Below are 24,801 nucleotides of genomic sequence, written 5' to 3'. Positions count from 1 at the left end.
TATGAATCAAAGTATTCGAATTTCGAAACATCCCTTCATTTTGATGGCATAAAAGTGATGTGTGTAGAGACGATGTGTATGAAACCTCCGTAAAGAAGTGATGCATACAAATTTTCTTTCCTCTACGTAGGATCGGGTTCTAAACGGAAACCTTCCTAATCCAATTTGCTCAAGTGTAATGTAAAGGCCATCATTTTCCAAGAATATTAACACTTTATTTTCTTAATAATCCCTTCCAGACATCATCTTACCATTTGTATAAGGTACAACACAGCAAATCATAAACCAGCCTAATATGCATAAATAGTTCTGACCCGAGAGCAAGACACATAAATCAAACATATCTTTGGTTGAGCAAATACTTGAGTGAGAAACAGCAGCATGTGGCTCATATGGAAGCCTCCCTGGCGATGTTTCTAGGTGAGGGCAAACCAGCAACAACATCTTCCTCAATCCCACACTCGTTTGTTCCTCTTTTTATCTTGAAGTAGCCATCCTAGAAATTTACATTTAAATGCATTGCAGTCAGGACAGAAGAGAAGAAAGTACATTCAATACATGTACTTTACTACATAAATTATGAACATTTTAGTAAAAGGAACTTTGATCTTTAGTTTTATGTTCCAATAAATGCTTTCTCATAGGGAGTCTCTTGAGTGTTATTTTTTTTTATTACTACTATGAACTAGACATAATGATTTTGAGTGAGAGATGGTTCTGACTCTAGCAAAAGTGTTTTTAGTTATGTCGAAAGCACTTCCAAATGTAACCATAGGGCAACAAAATCTAAAGGTACACAAAATTTAATGAAAACTTACATCACCCCAGCCTCTGTTCCACTGATTTGCCAAAAGCTGCGACAACAAAATGAAGGTGATTAACATAGTATATCAACAAAATTGGCGGATACAACCTTGCCATTTAGAAGATAAGAATAGAGAAAGGTATAAGCAGACCCAATAATCCTCTCCATCATCTGATGTTCCCCATCCAATAAGCTTCACAGCATGCCCTCCCAACTCCTCACCAGTAATATGTTTGTAAACCCCAGATTTGTAATGAGCAAAATCCTGTAAATCGGTATAAACATTACTTTTACAACTAGAAGCAAGGTAGGAAGATTTCTACTAACGAAACATGTTAAGATTATTTTCACGTAACTCTCAAGAAATGAACACAATCACTAAAAATTTCTGATTATTTAGCTGGACGCCTAGAACTAACTTTCCAATTTTGAGGGTGTCCATAGTAAAGCAATTACTAAAAATTAGTTGTTCTGTAATACAATGATCTTCATTCTTTGAAAAAATCAGTCGTAAGCTTTTGGGAGGATGGTTCCATGAATTGTCACAATTTTGTTTTTCAACTTTGATTCTTTATACGAGAGTAACATACAGTCCTGGTATAGAAAAGATTAGGCGTTTGTTAAGTAAATTTCTTAGATTATACAGTTCTAGTACGATACGTAAAAAAATGTAACGTATAAGTAATGGCACGCAAAATGTTGCAATGACTAGAGCAATGATTTTGAATACTCAACTTGAAAACACTTCCTACATTTATAAAAATAATTTAGTATTAAAAAAAGGCCATGCATATAAAAGTAAAGAGTAGATTGAATATTCTTAATTCTAGCATAAGTAACATGTTATTTGGACGTCTAATAAATTATGGCCCTCTAATGATAGTTTAAATTGTTATTGCTATCAAACTGCTTGATCCTCTAGCTACTATGTATACTTTTGCTTTAAGTAGGGCGGCAGAAAAGATATAAACTACAAGAAATTTATCCTAATGTTTGAGCACATTTAGCCGAGCCTAAAGCAAGATATTTCGCTTACCTCATACACCGTGAAGTCAACCTCAACTGGTCCATTCTTATAAACTTCGGCCATGATATCATAGGGATCCTTTTTAATCCTGTAAGCATTAACACCATAGTGCTTTGATTTTTTCCAAATCTGGTTTTTATCTACACAATGCCTGACACATTTAGGAGTACTGTATGCTGGTTCGCAACCAGGGTGGGAACAACCATCGGTGTCAAAATATGGATCACACTGCAAGGTTTCAGATAGTTATTTAAAGCGTTCATCAACAGCAAAAGGACAGAATTTAAGAGCCATATGTTAAGCAGTAACAATAAAATCCCACATGAAGAACCTTAAATTATACATGGAGCAACATTCTTTAATTAGCTACATTACCTCTGCGGTAACAACTCCGTGACGAACAAAGTATCGCCATGCAGAAATTGGGTATCCCCCATCACAGCCGTCACCACACATGAAGCCACAGCAGGCCAAAAGATCGTTAACAGACAGAGAAATATTCTGAAACAAATATTATATTTAATTACCAATAAATAGGGAAAGATATTTGCTTAAGCGAACATTAATACTAGAGAACAAGAATATTAGGGTAGTCGGCAAACCATGTTATAATGAATGCAAAAGCGATCTGAAAGTGACTCAACAGCAGCAAATGCCCAGCAAGAACCACAGTGCCCCTAAAACGTAAAGGCAGGCTGAGAATTTTCATAAATCATAATACAGAAAAGGAAGATTATTGAAATTAATGGGAAATAATTACCTGATCTTTATGAGGATATTTTCCAGAATTTGACATTCACGGAAGGAAAGCATCAGCATGTTTTTGTTAAAAAATAATATGTATCTTATATCAGTAAATTGAGATGAGTAATTGACCTAGAATGGTTCCAATGGTGATACACTGAGGCCAAGCTTCTCTAGCATCAAAACTTTTTGGCAACTTTAAAGACTTGGGATGGGATAAAACAGGGGTACTCTTTAAATCCTTCTCCGGAGTTTGTTTGACACCAAGAATGTGCTTGAATTGGCTAACCTGCACAAGAAACAATGGCGTGAAAACATCAATAAAAGAGTTCTTACAAGAATTAAAAGTAGAAAAAGCTTTGGACGTTCAGAAAAAAACAATCAAATTCCAACCATCAGTAGTAGAATAATATTAAGCAAGTAGAAACTTACAGAATAGTTCGAAAAACTTGGGTTCATGGCAGCTTTCCAGCCAGCGTGTGGGTGTTCGTTTACGTGCCGAACGATAGACTCCTGCAAGACATCATAAAAACTATTAGAGTTCTTTTTTACAAAAATAAAATTTTGAAAAAAAGAAAAAAGAAAAATAAAAAAAGAAGTATTCATATGGGATACAGTTCAGGTTAGAGATGCTTCGCATTTTAATTAAAAAGGTTCTTGATAACTCAACCTAAACAAATTAAATAGATCCAGTTCACAAAAATAAAGTGGCTGATTATGATTTTTATTTTATTTGTATAAAACATTAATACGAAGTTTAAGATTAATATTCACCTTCAGATGAGGTAGTACAATAGAAATATCATTAACCAGTAAAGTTTTATGAAACGATAAGTTCAAACAAATATGTACTCAGATGTTCACTAGTTAGAAAACTTGTCAAGAAACACAAGTGTATCGAGGTGCAGTGTTCGGGTTAATCGATTTAACACTAAAAAACTAAAAATCCAAAGGGACCCAAAAGTGAAATTGCTATTTAAATGGTTATGCATCTTTTCTGCTCAATCAAACCGATCAAAAGTCATTGTCAATGAGTTGGGTTAAGCAGTAGAGGGGATGGGAACTATCCTTGACCATAACAGTAGTACCTGAAGAATATCAGCGTTGAGTTTGAACTTTAGAACTTGTTCCTCCGCATAGACCTGCTATCAACAGAGCATTCAATATATTGAAATAACAACTGAAAAGGGATCGGATAGGATTTCTTAATAAGAAATGAACACTTACACAGTATCTTTTCATGAAATGAGCTGAAATGGCTAAAAATCAAACATTTTACGGAAATTATTACATACTGCCCAAATCCAATAATTTTTGGAGATTATGGGAAAAAACATATGTAGCACAGTTCTTCATGAAATTGCAAGGTTGTGAAATTCTTTAGTAAACGCTCCCATATGTATTGGCAGATCAAGTGTTCTTTATTCTCCGTTAGAAGGAAATTGCATAAATGTTCTTGTATGATAGATTTATTTTGACAGAGAAGGATTAATCAACTGAAATCCACTATTTAGCACGGGTCCTCTTGGATCCATAGGTTTTTGGTTGAGGGTTGTTGAAAGGTGGAATCCCACAAAAAATATATATACAGAGTTGAAGACAAGTAATGGTTAAGCATTAAAAGACCCTTCTCAATTAAAATTATAATTGCGATTTATGATGTAAACCGCACAACATAATTACTGTTATCCAAATCTATTTCTAGAATTTATCAATAAATTTACAACTTCTTTCGCGATTTAAACTAGATTATGGGTACACTAGAATACGATCACCAAGAAGCTGCAGATCGTCAAACTAATTTACGTATAATTGGAAACCAAGAGAAGACAGGAAAGAGGTCAAAGTATCAGCCAGGTTCAAGAGCTACAGACCAAAGCTGGGATGCTAAATCCAAAAATATATAGATATACAAAGTAAAAGGAAAAAGTGAAAAAGGACCTGATGATGATGGAGGAAGCAGAAGGCGACCAAAAATAGCAAGGAAAGGGAGGAATGGAAGTAAGATGATGCCATGTCCTTGCTATTTTGGAAGGCAGAATCAGAAGGTGATGGAGAAACAGAGGCGATGAAGAAGAAGGAGGGACTGAGGAGGAGGAAGGGGTGAGTTCCAAGCTAATATTTGGGGAGAAGGACCAATCCGAAGTTTCCGTTTGGTTTAACGCCTGAGCTAACGTCATCCATGTTCCTGCTGCCATCTGCCACCAATCCCTTTCTCGGTCTTCACGATTATCTTCATTCCGCACTTCGAGATAAACATAAAATAATATATTTTTAGGGGACTTTTTAATTTTAGGTTTAAATATAAATTAGCCAACCTTATCTGTATTTTTTAAAAACAAATTTTATGCCAAATAAGCCCAACTATTATATATTTATTTCTTCCAATTATTAATTACTCGTCTTTAATCACTCTTTATCTTTATCTATTTATTTTTTCAAACCTTTTTATTTGTGTTTTTGAAATTAAAAAAAAAAATGTTTTTTCAACCCAACTTAATTTTCCAACAAAAATAAAAAGTGGGATTAATTTTAAAACCCTTGTTAAGAATTGCTTGATAGAAGGATTTATCATTGTCATTACCAAAAAAATCTCTAAATTTTGCAGTGAGAAATATAAATATAATTAATGGAATCATTTTTTTAAATATAGTACATTAAAATATGTTTGAAAAGGGCAATAAATCAATAAAATAGTAATAATAAACTTTATTATTACATGCCATTTCAAACTTTAAATTAAAAAGTAAAAAATAAAAAATAAAACGGAGAACAAAATTTCTATCATTCATCAAGCCAACGACATTCTAAAGGTAACTCATGTAAGAAATTATTTAGAACTCAAGGACATAAAGGTAGAACTATAGAATAGATCCTATTCTACAATGCCGTTCATGTAAATAATATTTTATTAATTGAAATTACTTCTAATTTGGTTAGAAAATCAGTAATGAAAAACTTATGATCTCACAAACGTATACTTTTGTTCATGGGCACTTAATCCTCACGCCAATTCTGTCTGCAGTCTTCGTTCATGCACTTGTAAAATGTTGAAGCAGGTTCATCAGCTGATCTCAGTTGTATTTGTATGAATGCAGCCTTGCCAAACCCACAATTTGGACATGTTGCTACAGCAATGGGCAGAAAACAAAAACAAATTTAGAAGAAAAACACAGAGATATAAACAATATTCGAAAACCCTACAAAGACTTCCTGCACCCATCTCCGTGATGAGCATAACTCACTGGGGTCAAGCAGTGGAAGACTAAAAACTATGTTGATTTCTAGTTTTAAAGACTTGATTGGTGCATCTTCGCACCACAGGGTCAAACGTAAGATTCAGAGGAAGCACCATGTAATGCTAACAAGTTTTACTAAAGACTAAAACCTACTTTTCTTACCATCTGTCAAAAGGTTTAAGATGTAAGTCATCCGTTCGAGAATACAATACATGAATGGATGATCCTGTTTCACTTGCAAATGAAATGGCCGAGTTACAGGAAAGAAGGAAACAAAGGACTCATCTTTAAGCTTGATCAGGAGAATGCTTACAATAAAGTGGGCTGAAATTTCCTTGACTTGATTCTATTGGTGTATCTTAGTGGTGGAGTGTTTGAACAGATTTCCCTCCTTGGGTATGAAGATGGAAATTATTGAAGCTTTGGTTCTTAAGGAAGTTAAGATTCATGTTTCATCTCACACATTGAACGTAGCAGATTAGTGTATAGAATCTTTAAAATCACCAACCTCCTAAATATTCAGAAGCTTTTTAATTTACTTTTTCGACTTTCAATAAATTTATCAAGGCAAAAATGAATCTTTCTGAGTTGATGAAGTGGAATGAAATCCCCAAGGGAGGGGTCTTAGGTTGGCTCAACTGGCCTTCATTGATTTTCTCCGGCATTATCTTTCAGCGTTTACGGTATGAAGTTGCTGCGACAATTGAGATATACGTCTAAAACTTCCTCTAGGAGAGTTTGATTGCCAAATGTGGTAGACATATGGTTACATGACACATGGTCTCCTATGCCTACCAAATAGACGGTTAAATATTGGTAATATTAGACAGGAAGGATTGAACCGGTTGGGGGCTAGAGACCCAAATTTCTTTAGCACAAACTATTACAAGTAAAAAATGGGACTATGGGAGAGACTATTCTGGTCAGTTCATTTTGGGTTCCTCTAATGCTCTATGGGTAAAGGCCCTTGGAAGTCCGCTGAAAAGTTAGCCCCCTTGTCAAACAAAGTGCTACTTTTCAGCTGGATGAAGGTGCTTCTGTCAGGTCTTAAAAAGATTCAAGATGGAGTTTGGAATTGGAAAATATGAAGATAGGGCTGAAAGTATTGTGTGATGGTCTTATGGAAAGGGTATCTCTCCCACAAAACCATTTTCCAACGATTCCTCCCCCCTAACCCGTCCAATTTATAAACACTCTACTAACAAACCCCTTACCTAAGGGCATTTCAACCAAAGACGTGTGGATAAGGATATCCTTTTAATTTGAGGTTTAGAAGAAAGCTTTTCTACAGCTAAATTGTGGAGTAATAGCCGTTTACATATCATCTATGATTCCCTCAACTACAATTCTAAAATAAGAAGCCTCACTACTACAGGGCTTTTGCGTGTCAACTATCATTACTAATCAATTGTCCCTAAACAGGACATTATCCCAATGAAGTTGTGTAAGATAATTTAGAAGTCTAAGGTTCCCCAAATGTGCACAGTCCTCATGTCGTCTGTCAATCTAACCATGTTATCTGAAAGACAAAGCTTTCATTGTTGCTCTAGCTCAGTTGGTGTGTCCTTTGTAGAGAGAAAGAAGAATTGACACTATAATTTTCTTTGTTTAGAAGTTCATTGTGCCTAAAATGGCTTAAAGGACTTCATTTTTTTAACATCTGTTAGGCTTAAAGATAAGAAAAATTTGCCAAAGAGTCTTAAAAGATTTCGTTCCTAGGTAAGAAACTTAGGACCTTGTCATTTTTATAATCACTCTAGAACTCTTACAACTTCAGTCATTGGGATTCCATTTATCTACTTGTTTCCATATGGTGGCTAAGATCCTTTGTAATTTACATTTATTGGAAGTAAATAACTGCACACTAATTTGGCCTACCATTACCATATAATACAATATAAAAACACTAGTCCAATTGTAAATGTCAATCAATGCTTCATCTATATGATTAAATCTATTGCCTAAATCCATCACGTATAAATTAATTGAAAAACAAAAAAAAAAACAAAAAAAAAAACTGAGCACGGAGAAAAAAATATACAGAGCTATGATGAAAAGATGTGTACCTTCGGTTTGAGCTGCATTTTTCATATCGTCATCAGAGATTATGGGTTCTAATTCCTTTTTCACCAAATGCTGCTTTCTTTTTATCTTTACCTGAATGGTAGAATCAAGAGAATACACTCCTTGCATCACCACATAAGAAATTAAGAGGCAAAAAGAGGGAAGTTATAAACAACTCCAGGCCTGGTCACATACCCTATTCTCCAAGTAAGACACGTACGGACAAGTCGGGCAAAAGAATCTAGAAGATTTACCCATATTGGGTAACTCAAATTGCAGCATGTTCCCACAAGTTGGGCAAAACTCCATCCGCAAAGTCCTAGCACAAACCCATCCTCTATCAATCAATAATCTGACGCATATCAAACACATAATCCACTAACTCAACAGATATCATGGAATTTGAATAAGAAATCAAATGCAACGACTAAAGACGCCTTGCAAAACAATGCAATACGTTCATAGATCGCTTTTTTAGACGTGAAGGAGCTCCCCATTGACGAGGGAGTGTTGGGTGATTTGTTTGATCAAATTAATGTAATATCAAGAGAAGATTAATCCAAATCCAGTGTCTTAGAGGATCCATGGGAAGGATTATTAAGAAGAACGGCATATGAACATGAACAATACTGACCTACCGAACGAGAGACGCTTTCGTACGCTGTGGCGTGCGAGTGAATTGAATCCGAGGAGTGAATTGAATCCGAGGAGTGAATCGGGAGGTGGGCAATATAAAAATAAAAAATAATATTGCAACTTTTAAAATGAAAAATAAAATTAATTAATTAATTAATTAAATAACAAAGTTAGGCGTCATTTATTTATTTTTAATAATTTGGGCAATATAAAATTGACCCATTTTAAAAATCGAGTATAAAACGGCTCCATTCTCTCGTATTCTGGCGCGCTAAATCATTAAACCGACGGAGGTGGAGAAGGCAATCAGCGGAGAAAATTGGTAAGAGACTATCGAACTCTATTTTTTCCATCTTTAGAATGCTCCATATCATTATTCATTTGATCTTGCTGTTCTTCATTCATTATGCAATTACTTCAAGTTGTACTAAAATTCGATCATCTCAGTTTAGTAAACTGACGCTTGAATCAACTTCACTGAAAAATATGGCTGATGATAAACAGTTTAGTATCGATTCCTTATGAAACCTAGAGTTTTAGCCTCTTTTTTTTTTTTCCTTTTCAAATATTGGTATTGGAAGTCAGAATGATTCCTTGTTTAACGCGTCGTGGTGTACATTTTTGAAGTTCATTTGAATAGGCAAGACGAAAAAACCGAATAATCGTATACTTGTGCCAATTTTGTAGTCAACACTGTTTTTTTTTTAATTTATTTATTTTTTGCGACTGCTGAATGTCTTGCGCCTCCTAGCTGCTATGCTATCAAGAAGAATTTCAAGGTCTGGATGTGTGTAGCATGACGTTAGGGGACGAACACTGGAACTTTTCTTCTAATTTGAGCCTTTTTGTACATCTATTTCAGAGTGTTAACTATTAGACGCTTACTACTGCCCGTCCGGGTCCAAAATCTGTTAATCTTATCTCCAAATTCTGTTTGCTACGCGTTCAATCAATCTACCTCTTGTCGTATGAGTATCCCTCTCTGTGAAGCACATGGCAACGACAAATCCTTACAATGAAGTTTTTTAGGTTCTTCTCATTATACGAATATTTTTGTATAAATAACTTCTCACCTTGCTACAGTTGATTGATAAACAATTGCACATTTGGAATGGAAAGCAATGGTACCGACTTCACTGGCAAACGCATGAAACTAGCTGTATGTCTACTCTTTTTTCTATGTCGTTATTTATCATGCCATTGCCAATGGAAATGAGAAATTGCATTTCCTCAGATGGAAGAGCAGGGAAAGGATACAAGCATGTCCAACATTTCAGAAAATGAGCAGTGTGAGACGGACATTAGGGGATCCGAGGAGATGGAATCCAATATAGCTCGCCTACTAGAAAAGATTGAAAGCTTCACACAACTGGTAGGTGGTGGCTATGACCAATCCTTTTGAGCTGGAAATATGAGCTCGGTGTTAGGAGAACGACCAAAATCCCACATTGACTAGATATAAGAAAGATCACGAGTATATAAATGAGAGACATTATATCAGATTTTTTTTTTTTTTGGGTGAAATCAAAAGTAGAGTCACATGGGCTAATGTCCTGAAGTATAGGATATTATATGAACATGGAAATATGTGTGGAAATATGTGAAGGGAAGTAGCTAGAACTTGGGTTATATTGCAATAGTATGTATTGTTTTCAAGTTTTTGTTTGGCTGCAAATATTTTCTACTGATCCACATTAATTTTTTCTTAATGAAGGTGTCTGAACTCCTGGAGTCGGGAAAGACTGCTTTTAAAGATCTTAGTAATGAATTTGAAGAGCAAATCATAGCGTGAGTTGAAACTAGAATATATACCTTCAAACATTTTTGTTGAGAACTACTTTATTAACTTAATTACTGTTCTTTCTTTCACTCTTTCCAGCATTCACAAGAATAATGTTGAAAGATGGCAACACGAGATCAAAGAGCTGCGGTTGCTTGATTCATCAAATGAGGAAGCCAGTACTATTTTATGCAATGCTCGAAATTTACTTCAGAATGGTCACATCCAGTTTTGAAGGTAATTTCAAACAGGGCTATTTTTTTTTTTTTTCCAGCTTTGGAAAATTGATTCGAACCATGATTGAAAAGCTAGGCTAGAAGAGGTGTCTACATCAAGGAAGCAACTTAGTTCCATGAAACCTAGTAGAAAAGTTCTATATTTAGTTTTAACGAATAACCATGCATGCTCATTTTTATCTTCAAACTTCGATCAAAATCATGCATAAATCAAAACTGTGAAACAATTGAGATACTAACTGAGTTGTGTATTTGCTTGGTTTTGTGTTTTAGGCGAAGATGGAAAATCATGTAGTTAAAAATTGTAACCCTGACAAACTGTTCTAAAGAATATTATATCCTTAGTACTGAGGTGGGAGGTGGGGATCCAAATTTAAGATGTCTCTCTTTTTTTTTTTGGTTGTTGTTAATAGAGAATCATGATCCAAGAGTAAGGATAGAGGTTGAATAGAGATTTGAAAATTTAACTTTCGGGATACATGTATAATATAAAATTGACAATTGAAGTGAGTTTGTGATACATAATCTTGATATTTTAACCCTAAATCTAAATACCTTGTATAAGAGATTGTATGTGTGGAACATACTTGATATTTACAAATCAAGCCAACAAAAATCCTAATATTTTTATATGTTATTTATAGTATATGTATTTTTTACTCCTAAATAAATTATTATACATATTATATACGCTAATTGTAGTATATATGCCGTAAAATGTATGGAGTGAACTTATTTTATATATAGAAATATTACATATAGTCGGGAGAAAGTGAGTAGAACTTTATTGACATGTATCATTGACTAAGATATTACAATTATGAATCACTGATTTTCAAATGTTAAAACTAAAAAAAGACATAATATCGATTTTTTTTACTACTTTTTATGATAAAAATAATTAAAATAAAGTTATTTTTATTTTGATTTTATTTGTTAAGCTTAGTACTTGTTGAAAGAGATCAAATTACCGACTTTTATATGACATGTGATATAGAAGTTATGGAGGTACATGCAGTTAAAATAGTAAAATTATCAATTTTGAAATTTAATTGATACCACAACCAAAATTCAAGAATATAAAATAGGTTAAGAAATGTTTAAAAAAATACAATAAGGTAGTGATTCAACTTTAGTATATAACAATTTTGTAGCATTTTAGTCTATGAAGTGAAAACCTTCCATCATTTCCTTAGTGCAATGAAATTACATCATTATAGCTCAATTTCACTTTCCAAATTTGTTAGTAAATTTTTTATTTTATTAAATTACTCCTTAAGATGGAACAAATGTTTCATTTTTTTTTACCTTCAATTTAGTTTTGATTAAAGAATTATTACAAAAAATTATCGCAAAATCAAATATTAGAGAATAATTTTGGATATGAAAAATGATTTTGAGCAATCAAAATTACTTTTGTACTTTCAAACACATAAAAATTTAATAGTACCTTAATTGTCATCTTGAACTCTAAAAACTAAATTGAAGTAATACTCAAACTTCAAGGAGAAAAAGGTAATTTAGCCCAGCTTTAATAAGCAATTTTAACCCAAAATAATTTTAATAAGGAAAAAAAGAAAAAATCACTATTTTCCGTTTCAACAAAAAAAGAAAAAAGCAAAAAGAAAATAGAAAAAATGAAGCTTCTCCTCCCCTGAATCCCAAGCAATCTCGCTCACTCTCAGCTCGCTGTACGATTCCCATCGACATCAGTCTCCATCCCTCGTCTCTGAATGCAGAATCGTCACTGGTCGACTCGAGAATCGCTCCTCTCTATTCCGACTTATCGTTCTCCTTCGTCCCTCCCCTGTAAGTCTCTCACTCATTCGGCTGCTTCAAGGTTCGTTTGTGACTATTGCGTATTTTTGTGAAGACTTGGTGTAGTTACGATTGAATGATTGTTTCTTTTTTGTTTTGTTTTTATCACCTCAGATAGCCATTAGCAACAAATATCTACTTTATTCTAGCCCGAGCTACCGTAACTAGGAAGTGAGACAACAATTTTTTTGAGTATATGCTTTCAGTGATAGTGATGACATTTTTCTAATTTGGTTTTCTTTTGGTGGCAGGCTGAGGCTTCTTGGTGAACTTTTAGCAGAGGAAAGCGGTGCGACACCATTTTCATATAATAGATTTAAACAGACTGTATCTTTGTAAACGAAGAATTTTGTTGATCCTCATCTTCCAAGATGGATGATGCTGCCATCAAAGATTGCACGCCTAAGGACCACAGGAGTAAAGATCATACTGAGGGTATGAGAGCAAGGCCTCTGCATTTTGGTGAGCCAATTGCTGCAAGGCTTGGTGTGGACTATCCATTCCCTCCTCATCTGGAGTACGGTGCTCTTACCACTATTTATTGTTTTCATCTTACATTATAATTTGTAATGTATTGTTATGTATGCTAGGTCTACAAATTCTTTAAGATTGGTAGTTGAAATTGATGATTCTTTGATGTTTCATTTTCTTGAAAACGCAAGTAGTTCTGTAAGTTCTAAACTGTCGAACTTTTGTATTAAAGTTTTGAGCATCTACACAATTAGACATACTCTAGTTTAAACGAGCCTCACAAAAGGTACTGAATCAACATTATAGGAATACTAAATCAACATTTAATGAGAATGACATAAATCAGCTCTGTAAGTCGTAGGTCCAAAAACAGTGATACAGTTCTTCTCTTTAGAGATGTAATTTAGACAATTCTGTGGCACTAGCCTATATGTCTATAAAAGATTTGTCTAAATCAAATGTGGAGAAAATGAAACTCTTTGCGATTATGTGGATGATGTTCTTGAATACTTGCCGACAAAAATAGGTTAATCAGACAATTCCAACAATCCAAAGAGAAAATATATACAATCCTTAAACGGAAAAGGTACGGATATTCTTTGGATACCTTCTGCACTGCATCACCTGTTGTTGTGTTGATTCGATTCATTTTCTTCAAAATACTGTAGGTTCTTGATTATCCATTGTTATTGATCTGATTGAAATTGTTTGTTCTTTACTAAGTTTCTATGGAGACAATTGTATTTGGTTGTACATTTGTTAAAATTTGGTAAACACTTTTTTAGGTATGCTTATCCTCCTCCAGATGGCAATATCCTGACCAACATCGTTAATGCCCTCATAGCTGTCCCACGCTTTTATACACAGGTTGTTGTTTACAAATAAAATGATAATTTATATGTTTGAAGAGAAATTTAAAACTTATATGCTTAAAGTGAAGTTCAATTTTGAATGTTGCCTCTCGTGACCTCCTGAGGTTTTTTTGGTGACTTTGCTCAGTAGTTGTTGCTAGTGCTCCTTGCTCATGATGGTTGCTGGTCTTCTTTCTAGAAAAATAGAAACAAAACCTTCTCTTGTGGTTTTGGTCCAAGGAAGAAACGTAGACGATGTAGGATTAAGGAATCTCATTTAAAATAAAAGGTTCGAGTTAGTTCTTGAGGAAGTTATGATTGTTTGGCTAACTAACTCCCTTGAGTATCTGCTGCTGCTTGCCCTGCACTCTCCAAAGTTCTATTGAAAGGTTGACTGTTGTGATGGGTTTATTTGGACTCAAAAGATTACAAACAAAAGAGGCTCCTTTCTTGAGATCATCAAGGTTTATAGATTGGGAGGTAAGAGAAATCTTGTTGTTCCTTCTAATAGAGATTAGATGGTTGGAAGTCCTTCCAGGAACTTCTTATAGAGTTTTTGGATGAAACATGAAAACCAAATGAGAAGCCAAAGAAGCTCTAGAATAAAACCCTCATGGAAGGGAAGTGCGAAGGCTCCTCCTTTGAAGAGGTGTTGAAAAATGAACCAATGAATCTTGTTGTTCCTTCTGATAGAGATTAGATTGGTTGGACGTCCTTCAAGGAACTTCTTATAAAGATTTTGAATGAAACATGAAAACCAATTAGAAGCCAAAGAAGCTCTCAAATAAAACCCTCATGGAAGGGAAGTGCGAAGGCTCCTCCTTTGCAGAGGTGTTGAAAAATAAACCAATAAGGAGAAAAAGATTCCTCAAGTGTGTTAGAGGAGGAGGGTTTTAGTCTTATAGAAGCGGATAAGAAGGAAGTTAGATTTTTTAAATGGGTTAAACCGTTAGTTATTACTAGAAGAGACTTCCACGATGATTGGGCAAAATTTTTGGAAACCCTTGACAAGCAGCCGGAGGAATCTTTCACTGTTAATCTTTTTTTTCCTTGATAAAGCCCTTTTGTTGTGCCCCTTGACAAAGTGTACAAGGCTACTAGCTATGATTGTAAGGGGGGTTACATTAGGAGCCTTTACAATGAAGTTAGAAAGACGGGTCCCTCGGAAGCACGAGAGAACTACAAGGGTCCCCTCTTACAGGGGTTGGATAAAATTATAAAAAAAAAAAAAAAAAAAAATCCCTTGCATTTATGGAGCCTAGCCAGGTTCAAGGCGATAATTGATTGCTTTGAGGGGATTTTGTGGACTATGCAAATCAAAGCTCTTCCTCATTGAATGCTTAGAAGTTGCAATTGAAGTGCAAGGAGTTACTGTGGATTCATCCCCCAATGAAAGGAAAATCCTTGATAGAGAACAAGTGTCTTCAGCCCAGATGATTGTGCTCCAAGATGGCTGGTTGTTGGCCTAAAAGAAAGTTGAAGTTCACAGTGGACTTTTGTCCAAGCAGCCACAAGGTTCCATGACAATGACATGAGATCCGGTTCTAATCTGATAAATTTGTGGAGGTTAAGGGACAGTTTTTTTTTTTTTTTACTCATCAGTAACTAGTTTTTACCCGAATATTCCAATGTTGCAGGGAGAGGTTTCAGTCTTCTACCTAAATTTGAATCGCATGTTCGATAAGATTGACGGTGGACCCCACACGGTTGATCGTAGCCTTCGCTCAAGCTCCACACAAATACAGACTCCCCTGTCAAGTCAAAGTAACAGTGGTCCTTTGCATCAGGGAGTCATTCCAAATTTCCCTCTAATTTCAGGAGGAAAGGGAAAATTAGTCAAATTTGTGGAAGATTTAGAGAAGGGTCGTGGAAAAGTCATTTTTTTTACAAAGGGAAAATTTTCTCTACAACCAATACCAAGGCTAAGCTTTGCAATAAAAATTTGATGATGAAAAAGATGTGGTAAAGGAAAACGAAAGAGGGGTAGAGGATTATGTAGAGATCCTTGAGAATTTTCAGCTTTGTTTTCAAGAAAATGAAGGCTTTCCCTTTAGCTTTAGAAGTGGATACAACCTTGGCTATTGAGAAAAGAAAATATGGGATGATGGTACTATAATGAAAGTAGATCACGTAGAGGAAACTCAAGAGGAAAGGAAAAGGAAAAAAGTCAAAAGGGTTGGTGGAGTTATGTTCCTTCACCGTTTAGCAGAAGTCTGGTTAAAGCTTTGAAAAGATGGAAATTGTGTATGTTCCTAGAAGAGGCAATCCAATGGGCAAGAAGAACGTTAGATAGTTGAATGGCATTTTGAGAACTTGGGAGAATGAACCAGAGGAAGTAGATGAAGGGGTTTGTCTCACGAAGACAGTCTTATGGAACGTTAGAAGCCTTGGTGCTCCCTCCAAAAAGTGCTTGTTAAGGAGTTTTTAGTTAAAATTAGTCTGGATGTTGTGGTTCAATTTGGTTGAATGTTCCTTGATGTTTCTTATTAAAAAAAAAAAAAAAAAAAAAAAAAACTTATATGTTTAACCTATGGAAGCACATTTGAAGTAAATACTCACAACTTCTTTTTTTAATTGTAGGTGTTGCATTTAATGAATAAGATGAACATTCCAGCTCCATTCCGATTGCCTCTTCCCACTCCACCTCTCCCACCTTCCGTTCCTGCACCACCGTCATCGCTAACATTGCCACCACTTCCTCCTCCTGCCACTCCAAGGCCTCAAATAACAAATATGTCCAGTGATGAGTCAGAAATGGAGTCCTCAGAAGAGGTAACTTGCCTAGATTGATAAATGTAGGTTGCGCATATTTGATTCACTTTAAGTACATAGATGCATTTGTGCACTCATGGTTTGTTGGTGGAATGCGGTTATTTTGAAGATTTTGGAGGATGCTGGGCAGTGTATTTAGATACTTACCTCTTTGTTGCTTCGAATTTTATTTTCCTTGGTACACCACACAATTTACTTTATGAAAAGATTGAATAGAAGGGCATTTTCGTGAAAACTTAAGCAGTGATATAGGAGTAATTTTTTTTTTTTCCCTGATCAAGTATAATCTGCAGAAAACTCTCACCTTGTTGAGCAAGATAATCTAACGTAAGGATAGCATGGTTAAATGAAAGGTTTGGCACCAAACTCTTAGTATGAAGACTAACTACCATCAAAGGTCCAAATTTAGCATCTTCCCTATTCTCTCAAGTGCTAAATTCGTAAGCAGCTTGCTAGGGATGGCCATTCCTCCATAACAGCATCAGAAAAGTTTCTCCCATATTTGTGATTCCATCCTCTCAAAGGATTGGTCCAACATTGACAAATAAGGGAGCCCTTGGTGTTTGCAATGCTAAAGACAGTTGAAAAGGCCAAGTGGGGAGGAGCATTGATAAGCCAGGGATCCTCCCAAAATAGAACTTTGTCTCCATTACCTACAGCCACCTCTTAACACGTATAGGCCAAGTTACAATAAGAAGTAGAGACCTAGGGACTGAAGTTGAATGGACATTTAGAAGAAGGGTTCAATTCTTCAAAAGAGAGTGGTGAGACTGGTATTTGTAGCAATGATGCATCTCCACAGTGACATTTTGGTCATTCAAAAACGCCATATACACTTAGCATGAAGGGGCAAATCTTTAGCTTTTAAATTTTCTGCCCCAACACCTCCTTTTGTAATGTGTGTAGAGAAGTAGCTTCCTGATTAACAAGGTTATGGCCATTTCCACTTCTAGAACTTTTATAGAAGAAACCCCTGGATATCATTTCCAATCTCCTCACCATCATCCCAGGGTGTTTAAAAATGGACTGCGGATAAAGGGGATGCTTGATTGAACTACTTTGACTAAAGAAACTATGCCTCTGGAGCTGGTAAATTCATAGCCATATCTTGGAATAAATGTTTTAGTTTTTATTTATTTTTTACTTTTATAAGAAATCAATTTTTTTATTGAACAAATGAAAGAATACAAGGGTATAAAAAAAAACAAGTTTGAAGAAGCGGGAGTTCAAAACTAACTACAAAAGGGACTCCCATCCAAAAGAACAAACCAGGCCTAGTGACCAACACCCATAATTTTTTTTTTTTTTTTTCTTAGATAAGAGACAATTTCATTGATGAGTGAAATTTACAAGAGGGATGTATAATCCATGATGTTTACAAAAGACCTTCCCAATTTGCAATGAGGGATGTATAACTATAGGAAGTAAAAATATTAGACAGTTTACACCAAGATATAGCTTGGTAAGCAACATTGTCGAAAAGTTTTGTGTAGGTCTGTGTCATTTCTGCAAATATTCTCTGATTTCTTTCTTTCCACAGATTCTAAAAGAAAGCCATGATGAGGTTTTTCCATAATAGGGCTTTTGCGTTCTTGAAAGGGTGGTACGTTAAGGCCATATCCAAAAAATCCTTTACCTCCCTAGGAAATGTGAGATGTCATCCGAATATATTAAGAATCGTTGTCCAGAAATTTTGAGTGTATGTGCATTGCATAAACAAGTGACTTTGTGATTCGTTTGCTTTCTTGCATAGTGGACACCAATTTGGAGAGAGAGTGATGTAAGGCATTCGTTTTTGAAGATTTTCACTTGTGCTGATGGCTTTATGCGCTATTTCCCAAAGGAAGAACTTCACCTTTTTAGGTTGATGTTCTTTCCATATTGTCTTTGGTGCGTGGGATTTATTGCTTCTACTTTTTCCCCCATGTCCATCATCAAAGATTTTGTAGAAAAGACCCCGTTAGCGCTGGGGAGCCAAGTTAGTGAGTCTTCTTTGTTTGACAATACCACAGGGGCAAGGTCAAGGCTTAATTCGGCTCACTCTGTTGCTTCATTATCCTTTAGATTCCTACCCAGCTTCAAGTCCCAAAATTTGTTGACAACATTCCACGTTTCTTTAATCGTGGCTTTTTTGTTGTGAGAAAGCCTGTACAAAAGTGGATACTTCAAAGCTAGCGTGGTGTTTTCAATCCATGGGTTGGTCCAAAATGATGTGCTTCCCCCATTCCCCACCTTATGGCGAGTTCGGTGGGTGATGAGATTTTGATGTTTCTTTATGTAGTTCCAAGGCCCTTTTGTAGAAGATGGAGGGAGGTGATGTTTGTTTGATGTAGGAGTATATTTAGCCTTTATAAGATTTCGCCATAAGGCCTTTTCTTCATGATGATATCTCCATATCCATTTGGCGAGAAGAGCTGTGTTCTTCTTCCTTATCGAGAGAAGACCGAGACCTCCCTTTTCTGTTGGGAGGTTTATAATATTCCAACGAACAAGGTGTGCACTATCTTTCCACAAGTAATTTCTGAAGAGGCATATGTTCCTATCTTTTGATTTCCTGCTCCTACTCTACACTTTTGTCTAATTGGAAAAGTTTATTGTAAATCCATTGGATTAGGACCCTCTCCCATTTTTGTAAATTTCATTCAATTTTTTCTATAAAAAAGTAATTTTCATGAATTTCTGCGATAAATAATTATAATTATTTATCGTAGTTTGAAGTCATACTGAGAGCATGTTAACAAAAATATGTAATCTTTTTTCACTCTTATGGATGATGGTACCAATTTTTTCTTTTGTCAATTTTGTTGAAGTTGTTACCTATAATCTTTAGTTGCATCCCGTTTATTTTTTTTCTTTTTGGTAAAAATACTTTCCTTTGTCCTTGTCTTCTTAGTTCTTCTGTATTGTTTGATTTTTATTCTATTCATTTTTTTACTACTTTAAGAAGGTATCTTTCCTTATTTTATACGAGGCCTGATATAATAATCTACTCCCTTTTGTCTTGATACTTACTGATTAATTGGATATAAAATGTGCATTAGGATGTGGAGGGAAAATATAATTCAAGTGGAGTCTCAAAAACTGCAAGATCAGGAAACAAGCGGTCTAGGTGTGAAGCAATTGTAGGCCCCGGGATAGACAAAGATGTGGCTCATGAGACTGTTGGGGTGAAACCTTCCACATTGGTCCCCAAAGAGATTCCGATGATAAAAAAGAAAAACCCAGTGTTTCAGGTTGCTTTTATCATTAGATAGCTAATTGGCATATGCTTTATTTATATGATTCATCAAATTGACTTGTTTAGTTGTTGCAGTTTAAAATTGCCCCTAAGGTGGTTCATGACGGAAAGCAGGAAGGAAAGGAGGATGATATTAATAATGAGGTCGAAGAGACAGAAAAGGAAGCAGCAGATCTTAAATCCTATGCAACACTCGAAGATTTAGAGAGAGGTAAATTGCCTCCAGAAGAAATTCTATCACTTCCAATGTTCAAGGTACTTTACCATGTGATATTTTAATGCTCAAGTATGAAACACTGCATGTTATTCGTACATTCATTTATTTAAGCTCCATTTTTTGTATATGTTTTAACAAATTATTTAGTGAGGGAAAAAAAAAGTGCTTTGAAGATGGTTAAACATTTTTCTTAAATAAAAATTTACCACATATGCTTATAAAAAAGGCTTACTGCATAAGAAATTTGACCATGATTTGGTTCCTATTGGTTTTAAATTCAGAATTTCGACAAAGGTAGTTCTAAGACGTTTTGCTTTTGTTTTCTTGGACAATCATGGGCATCTTGTTCCTTGGTGTGTGCAACCTTATTTTCTTGTGAAATATTTGGCTGGAGAGAGATAGGAGGATTTTTAGAAGGGTTGTGTGTCAGTAGAGACTAGAGAGGTATGGTCCACAACTAGATTTAATGACTCTCTTTGGGTGTCAATGACCAAATGGGTTTGGTATTGCTCTTTTGTCTCTTGTTAGCAAAGTTGTGAATTTCTAGATGCAGATATTTTATGTTTCTGCTTTGTTGACAGCATTTTGGATATCGATGTTCCCTCTTTTGTTGATGCTTGTTGGGTTGGCCAGTGGTCAATAAAGGTTTGAGAATAATTAAGGGTTTAGAGGGGATGAGTTCAATAAATTTTATTTTCTTTGTTTTAATAAGTTTTTCTTTCATTTCCCTGGTTTAGGGTTGGGTATATGTAGCTACCTTTTTATTTTAATTTACCATTTGAGTATGATAAAAAAAAATGTTGGAAATTTCATGGATATTGCAGAACTATACTGCTGGGAGTCCTACTTCGGTGCTGTATATTAAGAACTTAGCCAAAGATGTAGTGAATGATGACCTCTACTATATATTTGGTTAGTTTCTTTGCCCCAATTCAGCCTGTGTGCATATATGGAAATACACGGCACTGTTGATTATTTTTTCACTATTTGTTATTTTTTCATGAACTGGAAGCCTCAGAATTGATATTAATGAATCTTGGGTAGGGGTTCAAATATGAAGGCAAAGTCGTGAGATGGCAAGAGGATTGGGGGAATTTGGGATGTGTACTCCGTGTGAATAATTTTTGACGTATTTATGGATGAAAACTCCCCCTTTGACCTCTTACTGTGCTGCCCCTTGAAACGGGTGATGTATTATGACGATAAAATGCAAACAAGCTGAGGGCTAGGGGTTGAGAATACCCCTGCCCAAAATCCTACAAAAGCAAAGCCTTTCCATTGTTAATAATCACGAGGTTGTGATTACAAAAGTACTTCTTGTGGTTTGAGCAGACCAAGAGATTTTATGCTGCATAGAGTTATAAAAATAATCCACCAGAGTCGATTTGTCTTTGGAAATTCTTTTGTATCACTCTTTCCAAATAAGTCAAAGGCCTTTTAAGAAGTTATGTTAAAAGTTTTCTAGAAGCTAAAAATCGACACAATTAGGGAGACAATATGCCATACCAGATTCATTCAAAATGAAACATCAGGCCTTCTGAGCATAAAAGCACTGAATGAAGATGTGATTGAAGGTCTCATTTTCATTGTAGCACAAACACTCGACTGTAAGAGGTAAACTTCGGTGTTAAGGCTTTTTGTACACCAAAGTCTGAATAAAAAAATTTAATTTTCTTTGGTATCTTGAACTTTCATATGTAGTGCACCAAAGGAGTTCTTTGGTGAGATGAAGGAAGACGGATTTCACAGAACAAAAGCCATTTGGATCTAACTTCCGCCAGATTCTGTCTTTGGCCCCTAGATTGCTGGACCTCATCTAGTTTTTCCGAGAAATCGTCCCAGCTAGTCACCTCTGTATTGAACATTCGAACAGACACCAAGAGTTTGTGAAAAGAAATTTTCTTATGTTCAATAAAATTATACCTCTGACCTTTTGGTTACATGAATATATCGAGATGTAAATCTGAGATTTCATAAATGGGCATCTATACTATTAAGTTAATGCCACCTCATTTGTAATCCTTGGATAGGCCTATATATTTGTCTTTTTTTAAGACGAACAATTGCAATGATCTATCCCGATCACCCTATATATTTGTTTTTTGAATTCATATCTTGTCAGTGGGAGGTTTTAAATATGTTGCTTTTAAATTGTATTTTGTAGGATCATTATTTGGAGGTATTGATGAAGCCAAATCTGCTCTCACCGTGAAGCTAATGCAGGTTAGGTATTGTTGTCAGATGTGTACGTTTTGATAAGAATTTTTTGGATAAACGAGAACTATAATTTCTTCCCTGGCTACTTGAAGCACATCTGTAAAGTTGTCAGATGTCTACAGTTTGATAAAAAGCAACATCTGCAAAGTTGTCTCATTCTCTGAGTTGGGGAGATAAGAGTATGTATAATGTGCTTTATTGTTAGGCATCGGCTTTTACAAAGATAAATAAGCATAAATAAAGGAAGTCTTAGAAAAAGCATTGTGTTGTAGATGACCTAAAGATGCGGTTCTCAATATTGCAATATTGCATAGTGTTGTCAACTCCTCTCTACCATTTAAATGCGACCCTGGTCACTATTTTTAAAGGGTGAAAGGCCACAGCTTAGCCATTAAAAGTTCACAATATATAGAAAGTAGTAAAACCGTATATTAAAGTTCCAATATTAAGCATGGAACACTAAGAATAAAGGGTTAAGTATTTGAAGACAACAAATCTTATCAATCTCTTGGATTGGATCCCTTTTGTAGCTAGTGTTGGAACTCCTGTTTGTGGGTGTGTTTTTTTGTATACCCTTGTATATTTCTTCATTTTTCTCAGTGAAAGCTCGGTTTCTTATAAAAAAAAAAACAATTATATCAGTCTTGCTAACCATGTTGGGAACATTTTGCTTCAAGTTTGATGCTGAGGAAGGTAGAAATCGATAATATGACCTTTTATCAAGTGAATAGAGAAATTGTATCTAAAAAAGTATCTAAATGCTGCAAGCAACAAACCATGGAAAGCTTAGAAAAAAATAATCAAATTAAACTCGGACTAGGATAACAATTGTTCAAAAAAATGCAACCTATATTATCAAATAAGAGCTTACTTACCTCATAATCCAACTACTTGATGTCTAGCGTGGCTTCAATGTTTTTTCTTATTAAATTTCTTGAAAGAAAAGCAGAAAGTAATTATTGGTCGTCCAAGTGTATTTAATTATGACTTGGGGTTCTGAAGTTTTCTTATTTTGAATTTCAGGAGGGAAGAATGAGGGGCCAAGCATTTGTTACACTTCCATCAGTTGAACTTGCGCAACATGCTTTGGTATGTATTTGATTATTTCGATCTGTGTAACTTTTTTCTTTTTGAAGGATCACTTGACATATTGGTTATAAATCCTCTTGATTGTCAATCTATGTAATTTTATTTTAGTAGTAAAATTCAGTATTTGGTTTACACCAGAGTTATTTTTGAATTAATAGCAATAAAATAAAAGAAAGCTAGAGGCATGGAGCTAGGGTGTAGAAAATCACTAGTTCACTTGACACCATAAAAGCGACTATATTACAAAGGCTTAATTGTTTGTTCGTTAATATTTTGTGCAACTTAAGTTCTATGCATGCTGGCTCATAGTTGGTACAAAAGCTTACCTTTGCTGTTGATTTATATTTAATTCACTAATAAGGGTTAATGGCAGTTGCTCTTGATTTATTTATTATTATTATTTTTTGTAAAATCTCTTTGTTACCTTTGTTTTCTTCTAAATAAATATGATATATGCATCTAGAGTTTATGTATGGGAATGTCTGGGTGAAAAACCACCCGAAAAACTACCCAGCCATTCCAGGGTGCTGGTATCTCTCCCTTATTTTAGAACCTCAGCAAAATGCTAACTTCCCTACTCCTGTACTCATATTACACGCACAAGATAAATAACTGTCAGACTCAACTTTTCCCATATTACCTCTCCTAAGATATGTTTTCACAATTGGTGGCCTTGCAAAATACTGCGAAGACTTCTCTTTTGGATGCCCTTCGGCTTGAAATACTATAGAATTGCTATTTCAAATACCTTAAGGTTCTACTGTTATTTGTGCTTGCCTGTTTGGTTTGTTCTTTTCTTCCGGTAGGAGTAAACTGATTTACATGTCTAAGATGCCACATTTATCGTTTTGACAGAATCTAGTAAATGGTTACGTATTCAAAGGCAAGCCAATGATTATCCAGTTTGGACGCAATCCAGGAGCTGCCAAGGGGAGTTAAAGTCGGCTCCTAGTACCCCCGAAACCCTAAAATACAAGCTTATGCTGGCTCACGGGAAATTTATAGTTACTCCTATTGAGAATTAGGTATTGTATTAAGTGCTATTTTTAATTTTTGAAGTAGTATAGATGTGATAAACAATGTAAAGTAGCACAGAAAGTTTCATACTACTGTTGTACTAAAAATTTCCCAACTTGCATGCTAACCAGCATGTAAACAGCTTAGTGGGCGCTTAATGTTGTTAATAGCTTGCACTGCTGCTCGTATTTTCTCTCCAAGTATGTAGGAGGAGGCCATTTGAATCAAATGAGGCTGTATCACCTGGCTTCCAAAAATGGAGGGAGTTGACGTGGCGTGCGCTAAATGATCAATTTTATTGGTCGTTTGGTGCAATTGTTGAGTTGGTTTGTGTAGAGATTTGTTATGTTAAACTTGAGTTGTATGTTCAGTTCTAGGAATATTGGTTAGGTGATTGGACTTGAAAAAAAATTATAATACCTACAACACAAGTGAAAAATTATATTCGTGAATTTTTTTAATCAATTCAATCTATCGTTTTTCGAGCGTATTTGGGCTCAAATCAATAATAATAATTAGTAGTAGTAGTGGATGATCTAATTCAATCAAACTTAATTTTTTTAAAGTATGTTTTAAAAAA

The 24,801-nt window shown here is 35.1% G+C and overlaps 4 protein-coding genes across 9 annotated transcripts; 2 read left to right on the top strand and 2 right to left on the bottom strand.

Annotated features, from left to right (window-relative positions):
* Window positions 1-193: 193 nt before the first annotated feature.
* Window positions 194-4,723, bottom strand: LOC111800718 (cathepsin B-like protease 2). The gene is made up of 11 exons (XM_023684532.2): window positions 4,518-4,723; window positions 3,665-3,718; window positions 3,009-3,089; window positions 2,709-2,865; window positions 2,593-2,597; window positions 2,435-2,509; window positions 2,208-2,333; window positions 1,842-2,060; window positions 957-1,070; window positions 819-854; window positions 194-496 (listed from the first exon to the last, which is right to left on the bottom strand). The coding sequence occupies exons 1-11, from the start codon at window positions 4,590-4,592 to the stop codon at window positions 389-391; spliced, it is 1,050 nt and encodes a 349-aa protein (XP_023540300.2). The 5' UTR covers window positions 4,593-4,723; the 3' UTR covers window positions 194-388.
* A 744-nt stretch (window positions 4,724-5,467) lies between these two features.
* LOC111799855 (uncharacterized) lies at window positions 5,468-8,653 on the bottom strand. Of its 2 annotated transcripts, none has more exons than XM_023683338.2 (4): window positions 8,514-8,653; window positions 8,075-8,198; window positions 7,882-7,972; window positions 5,468-5,704 (listed from the first exon to the last, which is right to left on the bottom strand). In XM_023683338.2, exons 2-4 carry the CDS (start codon window positions 8,186-8,188, stop codon window positions 5,574-5,576), a joined length of 336 nt encoding a protein of 111 aa, XP_023539106.1. In that variant the 5' UTR covers window positions 8,189-8,198; window positions 8,514-8,653; the 3' UTR covers window positions 5,468-5,573. The 2 variants fall into 2 exon arrangements, with proteins under 2 accessions (XP_023539106.1, XP_023539107.1); XM_023683339.2 differs by having other exon boundaries at window positions 8,518-8,612.
* A 64-nt stretch (window positions 8,654-8,717) lies between these two features.
* On the top strand, window positions 8,718-11,070 carry LOC111800780 (knotted 1-binding protein). 3 transcript variants are annotated; one of them, XM_023684625.2, is made up of 6 exons: window positions 8,718-8,837; window positions 9,599-9,674; window positions 9,750-9,887; window positions 10,230-10,303; window positions 10,395-10,532; window positions 10,805-11,070. In XM_023684625.2, exons 2-5 carry the CDS (start codon window positions 9,627-9,629, stop codon window positions 10,528-10,530), a joined length of 396 nt encoding a protein of 131 aa, XP_023540393.2. In that variant the 5' UTR covers window positions 8,718-8,837; window positions 9,599-9,626; the 3' UTR covers window positions 10,531-10,532; window positions 10,805-11,070. The 3 variants fall into 3 exon arrangements, with proteins under 3 accessions (XP_023540393.2, XP_023540392.2, XP_023540394.2); XM_023684624.2 differs by having other exon boundaries at window positions 10,395-11,070; XM_023684626.2 differs by lacking the exon at window positions 9,599-9,674 and having other exon boundaries at window positions 8,720-8,837; window positions 10,395-11,070.
* A 1,073-nt stretch (window positions 11,071-12,143) lies between these two features.
* LOC111800932 (RNA-binding (RRM/RBD/RNP motifs) family protein) lies at window positions 12,144-24,388 on the top strand. Of its 3 annotated transcripts, none has more exons than XM_023684855.2 (11): window positions 12,144-12,340; window positions 12,464-12,520; window positions 12,601-12,866; window positions 13,606-13,687; window positions 16,252-16,443; window positions 19,485-19,676; window positions 19,757-19,936; window positions 20,723-20,810; window positions 22,063-22,121; window positions 23,139-23,204; window positions 24,060-24,388. In XM_023684855.2, exons 3-11 carry the CDS (start codon window positions 12,721-12,723, stop codon window positions 24,141-24,143), a joined length of 1,089 nt encoding a protein of 362 aa, XP_023540623.2. In that variant the 5' UTR covers window positions 12,144-12,340; window positions 12,464-12,520; window positions 12,601-12,720; the 3' UTR covers window positions 24,144-24,388. The 3 variants fall into 3 exon arrangements, with proteins under 3 accessions (XP_023540623.2, XP_023540624.2, XP_023540625.2); XM_023684856.2 differs by having other exon boundaries at window positions 12,144-12,371; XM_023684857.2 differs by lacking the exon at window positions 12,464-12,520.
* Window positions 24,389-24,801: the final 413 nt, after the last annotated feature.

This window comes from Cucurbita pepo, chromosome 8 (assembly GCF_057944985.1).
Source record: "Cucurbita pepo subsp. pepo isolate OVF chromosome 8, ASM5794498v1, whole genome shotgun sequence".
Lineage (NCBI taxonomy): Eukaryota > Viridiplantae > Streptophyta > Magnoliopsida > Cucurbitales > Cucurbitaceae > Cucurbita > Cucurbita pepo.
The sequence above is the reverse complement of the archived record's forward strand: the minus strand, read 5'-3'. Positions and strand labels throughout refer to the sequence as shown.

Excerpts from the sequence above, each read along its gene's own strand:
- LOC111800780 (XM_023684625.2), top strand. The coding sequence starts at position 9,627 with ATGGAAAGCAATGGTACCGACTTCACTGGCAAACGCATGAAACTAGCT. Across the intron at positions 9,675-9,749 it reads GCAAACGCATGAAACTAGCT|ATGGAAGAGCAGGGAAAGGA; the intron begins GTATGTCTACTC and ends GCATTTCCTCAG. Across the intron at positions 10,304-10,394 it reads TTTGAAGAGCAAATCATAGC|CATTCACAAGAATAATGTTG; the intron begins GTGAGTTGAAAC and ends CACTCTTTCCAG.
- LOC111799855 (XM_023683338.2), bottom strand. The coding sequence starts at position 8,188 with ATGGAGTTTTGCCCAACTTGTGGGAACATGCTGCAATTTGAGTTACCC. Across the intron at positions 7,973-8,074 it reads TGTCTTACTTGGAGAATAGG|GTAAAGATAAAAAGAAAGCA; the intron begins GTATGTGACCAG and ends TCTACCATTCAG. Across the intron at positions 5,705-7,881 it reads AAATGCAGCTCAAACCGAAG|CAACATGTCCAAATTGTGGG; the intron begins GTACACATCTTT and ends CCATTGCTGTAG.
- LOC111800932 (XM_023684857.2), top strand. The coding sequence starts at position 12,721 with ATGGATGATGCTGCCATCAAAGATTGCACGCCTAAGGACCACAGGAGT. Across the intron at positions 13,688-16,251 it reads TCCCACGCTTTTATACACAG|GTGTTGCATTTAATGAATAA; the intron begins GTTGTTGTTTAC and ends TTTTAATTGTAG. Across the intron at positions 20,811-22,062 it reads TGACCTCTACTATATATTTG|GATCATTATTTGGAGGTATT; the intron begins GTTAGTTTCTTT and ends TGTATTTTGTAG.
- LOC111800718 (XM_023684532.2), bottom strand. The coding sequence starts at position 4,592 with ATGGCATCATCTTACTTCCATTCCTCCCTTTCCTTGCTATTTTTGGTC. Across the intron at positions 2,334-2,434 it reads TTTGCATTCATTATAACATG|AATATTTCTCTGTCTGTTAA; the intron begins GTTTGCCGACTA and ends TATTTGTTTCAG. Across the intron at positions 497-818 it reads GGAACAGAGGCTGGGGTGAT|GATGGCTACTTCAAGATAAA; the intron begins GTAAGTTTTCAT and ends GTAAATTTCTAG.